This window comes from Triticum aestivum, chromosome 3D (genome assembly GCF_018294505.1).
Source record: "Triticum aestivum cultivar Chinese Spring chromosome 3D, IWGSC CS RefSeq v2.1, whole genome shotgun sequence".
Lineage (NCBI taxonomy): Eukaryota > Viridiplantae > Streptophyta > Magnoliopsida > Poales > Poaceae > Triticum > Triticum aestivum.
Window position 1 is genome coordinate 331,920,363 of NC_057802.1, and position 7,363 is coordinate 331,927,725.

General features: G+C 43.7%; 1 protein-coding gene across 1 annotated transcript; it reads right to left on the reverse strand.

Annotated features, from left to right (window-relative positions):
- Window positions 1-1,539: 1,539 nt before the first annotated feature.
- On the reverse strand, window positions 1,540-3,873 carry LOC123074595 (B3 domain-containing protein Os03g0212300-like). The gene is made up of 4 exons (XM_044497395.1): window positions 3,761-3,873; window positions 2,550-2,621; window positions 2,178-2,460; window positions 1,540-2,085 (listed from the first exon to the last, which is right to left on the reverse strand). The coding sequence occupies exons 2-4, from the start codon at window positions 2,610-2,612 to the stop codon at window positions 1,715-1,717; spliced, it is 717 nt and encodes a 238-aa protein (XP_044353330.1). The 5' UTR covers window positions 2,613-2,621; window positions 3,761-3,873; the 3' UTR covers window positions 1,540-1,714.
- Between the last annotated feature and the right edge of the window lie 3,490 nt (window positions 3,874-7,363).

Sequence of the window (7,363 nt, forward strand, 5' to 3'; positions counted from 1 at the left end):
AGGTCTCCCATTTTTTTGATTTTTTTGAATTTTTTGCGGTGTTTTCAAAACGCGGCCGATTTCGTCGCGACGGCCGTCCGTGGCTAGGGTTTGAGTCATGCCAATCTGTTGTCGATTATGTGATGAAATGCCTACCTGTGAAGCTAAAAAGGATTTTTAGCGAAAATAACGGGCAAGCTATGGAGGACCCGCGGTTCAAATTCCAGCCGGTTCCAGCTGAATCAACTGAAGGTTGTCTGAATGGCCGGGAGTAGCTACGAGGGTCGGAAAAGCATGATTTTTGGCGACCGTCCGTAAAATAGGGTCTACTTTGAGATAGACATGGAATGGCGCCGTTTGGGGGTGACCCTCCTTGTAGCCGCTTCACGAAAAATGCATGTTTTTAGCATTCAAAAAATGAAAAATGGTTTTTTTGTGAAACAAGTAGGAACCTAGCTTTGGAAACATTGTTTGACATCACAAGACGGAGGCATGCGCCAAATTTGGGCATATTATCACAAACTATTCAACGAATGCGGCCATATCATTGCTAGTTAGGCTTGAAAGCCATGAATCTTCGTTCATGGTAGGTTGTTTTTTAGAACACTTTTTCAAAAAAACATCGGTATTGCAAGTTTAGTATTTTTGCTAGTTGGTAGGACACATTTGATGATGTGACACGGAGGTCTCCCTTTTTTTGATTTTTTTTGAATTTTTTCGGTGTTTTCAAAACGCCACCGATTTCGTCGCGGCGGTCGTCCGTGGCTAGGGTTTGAGTCGTGCCAATCTGTTGTCGATTCTGTGATGAAATGCCTACTTGTGAAGCTAAAAAGGATTTTTAGCGAAAATAACGGGCAAGCTATGGAGGACCCGCGGTTCAAATTCCAGCCGGTTCCAGCTGAATCGGCCGAAGGTTGTCTGAATGGCCGGGAGTAGCTACAAGGGTCAGAAAAGCATGATTTTTGGCGACCGTCCGTAAAATAGGGTCTACTTTGAGATAGACATGGAATGGCGCCGTTTGGGGTGACCCTCCTTGTAGCCGTTTCACGAAAAACACATGTTTTTAGCATTCAAAAAATGAAAAACGGTTTTTTTGTGAAACAAGTTGGAACCTATCTTTGGCAACATTGTTTGCCATCACAAGACGGAGGCATGCGCCAAATTTGGGCATATTGTCACAAACTATTCAACGAATGCGGCCATATCATTGCTAGTTACACTTGAAAGCCATGAATCTTCGTTCATGGTAGGTTGTTTTTGAGAACACTTTTTCAAAAAAAAAACATCGGTATTGCAAGTTTAGTATTTTTGCTAGTTGGTAGGCCACATTTGATGATGTGCCACGGAGGTCTCCCATTTTTTTGATTTTTTTTGAAGTTTTTATGGTGTTTTCAAAAACCGGCCGATTTCGTCGCGACGGCTGTCAGTGGCTAGGGTTTGAGTCATGTTTTTAGCATTCAGAAAATGAAACTTATATTGTTTCATACATGAGCATGCACAAAAACCCATAATTTTATCTTTCATCCTTGAGCATGCATAAAAAAATTTAATTCCCATCAATTACCAAACTGAATATTCATAATTAAGAAACTGACATGTTTAGATGACACTGTCATACAGCATCCATGAGCATGCACAAAATTAAACCTGACATACTTAACATTGACATGTTCAGATTACACTAACAAGCTTAAACCTAACATGCTTAACATTGCCACTTCATTTCTTAACATCTTCACTCCTCCTTCTTCTCCTTCATCAACCTTATGCGCTCAGAGTGGCGAATCCCGACGCGGATGTACTCCTCAACCACAATTGGCATGGTCATGTCGCCAAGCTGTGGGATTGCAGGCGCCACCACCATCATGAGGTCATTGTCAGGCACCACCATTGCGAGGTCATCATTAGGCACCACAATCGCGAGGTCATCGTCAGCCACCATAGCAAGGTCGTCGTCCGCCACCACCATAGCAGGGTCGTCGTCGGCCACCATCATAGCAAGGTCGTCATCCGCCACCACCATAGCAGGGTCTTCGTCAGCCAGTATAGGCTGCTCCTCGTCATCCCCGCTCTGCTCCTCGTCATCCCCGCTGCTGCTCCCATTGCCTAGCCAAATGCAACAAAGTGTGAACATGGTGTTGTCGCCGTGCTGGTAGAGGAAGCCAAAAGGACAGGAAGAAGAGAGGCAGAGAGCTTACTAGCATCGTCGTTGTGCTGGTAGTACATGCGGCACATGGTGTTGCCGAACATCTTCACGGTGAACATGGCGTCGCCATCGTAGCGGAAGACAAGGAAGTGCCCGAGCTGTAGCTCATGGGCGCGGGCGAAATGATCCCAGTCGGGCCCTAGGTGCATGTGGCCTTCGCCATCGAACACCACCAACACGTCCCACAGCCTGCGAAGCCCGCTGCCGGCCTCCCGCAGCTTCACTTTGTGGGGCTCACGGCCGGCGAGCATCTTCGCAAACTTGTCAGGCAGCCTCTACAGCGAGGGTCAAGTAGTGGTTAATTGTGCCAATCAAGCACTAGACAGCAGAGTGATGATAAAGAGATGAGAGATGATAAATATACCTGCCTACTGCAAGATTTCTCAATTACGATCTCGAAGAACTCGAAACCTTCCAAGCTAGCCATCTCACTTCTCTGAAAAGCAGCATTGTAATTAAACAATAAGTTACCATAAAGGACTGGACATAAATAGGAAACAAGCACTTCAAAAAAGTAGAATATTTACTACATGTGTTTGCCAGGGCCTCAATTTGGAATACTACTATAAATGGCAATGGCCTCAATTTGCTCCTACTATATCTTGGCAAAGGGGCAATCATCATCAGCAACAAGAATAACAACATCAACAGCACCCATCAACATCAACATCACCCATCAGGTAACCACAACAAGAATAACAACAGCAACATCATCAGGTGACCACCAACAGCAACAGCACTAAAATCTACTATAAATGGACCAGAACACGGCTAGAACCATATCTACTATAAATGGACATTGTTCCATATCTATAAATGAACATATCTGAACATTGGCATAAATGACAGAAAATATCCCTATCTAAACCCACCCATATCTAAACATTGGCATAAACATATCTGAACATATCTATAAATCTACTATAAATGGCAGAAAAGGTATTAATGCACAATCCAAAGAGGAAGGCCAGCATTAGGCATTGCCTTGCAAGCTACATTGAGGCAAACAAGGTTGATTTCATCATCAAATCTGTCACTGAGCTTTCCTGATACTTTAATTAAACACAACCTAGTGCATCTAACCCCAACCAAAAATAACAAAAATTCCTCATGGCAAGTCAAACCTACACTCCACTAGGACAGTACTACATGGAAACCAAGCTAGGCGCCCAAAATTAAGATCAGAAACACCAATTAGCTACTCCATCTCGTACTAAAAAATGTATCAAATATCCCATATCAGAAAAGTTTAGTACAAAGTTGTACTAAACCAGTGACAATTAAGATGGATTAGAGGGAGTATCAAATTTGAACAGAGGAAGGAGTCAGCGGATTCATATCCATAATTTGAACCATAATCCTTAACTAAATCAATTCCCACTAATCAAACCCTAATCTAATCCAACCCTAATCTAATCTAATGCAGTCCTAATCAAACCCTAACCAAATCAAACCCTAATCTAATCCAATCCCTATCTAATCTAATCCAATCTAGGCGGCGGCAAGAACCCTAATCTAACCAGTAGCAGAAAACTAAGTTAAGAGGAAGGAGAGAGAGAAAGGAAGGATTCATACCTTAGGAGAGAGAGGAAGGAGTCGGCGGTGGTGGGAGGCCGTCGCCGTCGATGGAGGAGAAGGGGATGCGGCGAATAGGAGGAGTGGGTCGTGTGGAGAATGGAGAGGAGGAGCGGGTCGAGTGGAAAAGAGTGGGTCCACTTGTCAGCGAGTTCTGTGTTTGCTACGTGACTGGTTTGGTATATTGAAAAGGGTGGGCATAGATTACAAAACCAACAGCCTCTTCCTAGCCCAGTGGTAGAAACACGGCGAAATAAGCGCCAGGTCGTGGGTTCGAGCCCCCGCTCGCGCATATTTTTTGGCCGCGTGCATATTTTTTGGTAGCTTGGGTAGAGTAGCAAAATGGCCCACTTGTCAGCGAGTGGGTCGAGTGGCCCACTTGTCAGCGAGGTGTGCGCTTGATACCTGACTAGTTTGATGATTTTAAAAGAGATGGCATAGAGAAGAAGACCAGTAGCCTCTTCCTAGCCCACTGGTAGAAACCCAGTGGAATGAGCGCACGGTCGTGGGTTCGAGTCCCCGCTCACGCGTATTTTTTTGCTCACAGTGAAATGGAGCGTGCCCATTTTCAGTTGAAGCAAAATTCAGTTAAAGCAACATCTTCAGTTCTGACCAAAACAACTCTGAAAACTATATGATCAGTCCAAAATATCCAGACATCATCATTTTGCACCAAAATTTAGTTAAAGCAACATCTTCATCATCACAACCAAAAACAACATCACTATTTTGCACCAACATCTCAATTCAGTTCAAAAAAAACTTCAGGATCATTACAACATCATTTTGCATTACAACTTCAGGATCATCACAACCAACAGTTCTGACCAAAACTAAGAAAATGGCACCAAAACTACATCACTAGAGCAACTATGCATTTTGCTTCTCCATCACTAGAGCCATCATGATCACCAAAACTACATGATTTTCCCTGAAACATCATGATCAACCATCATCTGCCTCTCCATCACTACAACCAGGAACATGCATTTTGCTACTTGGAGAAAATTGTAGTACAAAAACTACATCAGGAACACGTAGTAATAGCATTAGCTCACCAAGGAGACCAAATTTACCTTCGCTACTCATCGTCATCGATACAAAAACAAGGAAATCTATGCCCACTCATGTTTTCCTCATCATCACTACAATATTGCAGCATAGTATGATCAGTCCGGTTTTCCTCATCCTCGCTCTCATGTCCATCGCTACCACCTTTCTTCTTTTCTTGATGCCTTCAACTGTTGCAGCATCAATGATCACACGTTCCCGGTCCCTTCGCACTCTGCTTTGCACTGGAACTTCCATAGAGTCATCATCAGCTTGCAACGGAACTTCCGTAGAGTCATCATCTTGGTATGTTAGTCCACCATCACCGGGGCCCTTTTCCACTTCAGTTTCAGTCACACTCCACAAGTGTCTGCTCAAAGTTTTGCACAACTCGCCGTTTTCCGTGCAAAAGAGTGTCTGGCAGATAAAACACCATTGTTGCTTGTGTTGTTAGAATAAAGGGATCACTCTTATACCAGCACCTTGCAGTGTTGATGCTTTTGAAGTGGCCATCATATTTGACAAAAGAGTCTCTCTTCTTCTTGCTACCAAGCTCAAACCAGTTAGAGCAAAATAAGACAACCGAGCGATGGATGCCTCCACTAGAGTTTTATTGCAACTCTACGATGCTTCTCAACTGACCATAGAAGTCAATGATCTCACGGTCATGTGACCCCTCAGTGACGATTCCACTATTCTGTGTCTTCCTTTTTTCCTCGCGGTCAATGGTGTGGTACCGGACACCGTCAGCAATGCATGCTAAATACACTCTCACTCGCTTATCCGGTAAGCAGGCCAAAGCAAATAGATCATCACTGACCTTCTTCTCCTCATGCAACTTTCCAATCTGCACAAATAAACCATTTAGCAAACAATGGTATTTAACAATTGGTGAATAACACATCAAACATCAAACATGTGGCTAAAGATCTCACATGATTCTTAAACCAATTAGCAAACCCCTTGGCAACCCTTTTATCAACATTGATCTTGCTTTCTTCCTAATTTAACTCTTCCTTGCATTTCCTGCAATGCAAACAAAACATGTGAATTAAAGCATTAGGCTGGTGCCAACCCAAGCAAAAAATATAATGAGTGCACAAGATATAACGTACTCGATATATGGTAGAACCTCGGTGCAATTGCTGAGCACATACCAAACCATCTTATCATACTCATCACCAGCCTCCAAGTATTGTGAGGCTCCAAGAAAGTTCACACCATGGTTGAAAATAGAGACATCACCACTTTGCGAATCAGACCGCTCTCTATTTCTGCCCGGCCGGTTCCATCTTGTTTCCACATCGCCAAAGTATCTAGAGCAAAAAGTCAAGCACTCGTCAACGACATATGCTTCAGCAATAGAACCTTCAGGTCTTGCCGTGTTTCGTACATAACGCTTACAAGTAAGCAGCCTTCTTTTGATTGGGTACATCCAACCGTATTGCACAGGGCCTCTAAGCATTGCCTCTTTTGGTAAGTGCACCGCCAAATGGACCATCACGGTGAAGAAAGCTGGAGGGGAAATCTTCTCGAGCTTGCAAAGAATAATTGGGATTTCTTTTTCAAGTCTTTCCAGGACAGTTAACTTGAGTGTTTTGCAGCACAGTTCTCTAAAGAAATTTCCCAGCTGAGCAACCGCTTCATATATATCCTTGTCCATGATTCCTCGGAGGCCCACCGGTAAAATCCTTTGGAGGAGGATGTGACAATCATGTGTTTTCAGTACTGAAAGCTTGAATCCATCAGAAGTAACACACTTTGCTAGGTTAGCAGCATAACCATCTGGAAATTTCACCGCTCTTAGGAATTCACAGAATGCAAGCTTTTGTTCTTTACTCATTGTATACCATGCTCGTGGCATTTCAAATGAATCTTCATCTTCATTGTGCTGTAGATGCAAATCTTCTCTTATGCCCATGTCCTCCAAATCAAGCCTAGAACTAACTGTGTCCTTTGTCTTCCCTTCAATGTTCAGAAATGTCCCTAGCAGATTCTCGCATATGTTTTTCTCAATGTGCATTACATCGAGATTATGCCTTAATTTCATATCAGCCCAGTATGGCAGGTCCCACAAACAAGACCTCCGGTCCCAACATTGACCTTCCTCATGCTTTCTTTTCTTCACAAGCTTTCCTGGTCTCACATCTTTCACCTTTTCAAGTTGCTGCTCTAGCTCTTCTTTAGTGAATTCAGGTGGCTTGTCACGGGTTTCATTCTCACCATTAAAATATTTGCTTCTTCGCCAGCGATGGTTTCGGGGAAGAAAGCGGCGGTGCCCAATATAGCAGATCTTGCTCCTTATTCTCTTTGAGCAAGGGTCTTTGTCACAATGCACACAGGCCTTATAACCTGCTGTGATCCTCCCAGACAGAGTGTGCAACACCGGGAAATCATGGATGGACCATATGATTGCAGCACGTAGATTGAACTTTTCTTCCGGACTCAAGGCATCGTATGTAGGTACACCAGTCCAGAGCTGGAGCAGTTCTTCTACGAGGGGCTCCATAAAGACATCAAAATCCTTTCCTGGAGACTCTGGACCCGGGATAA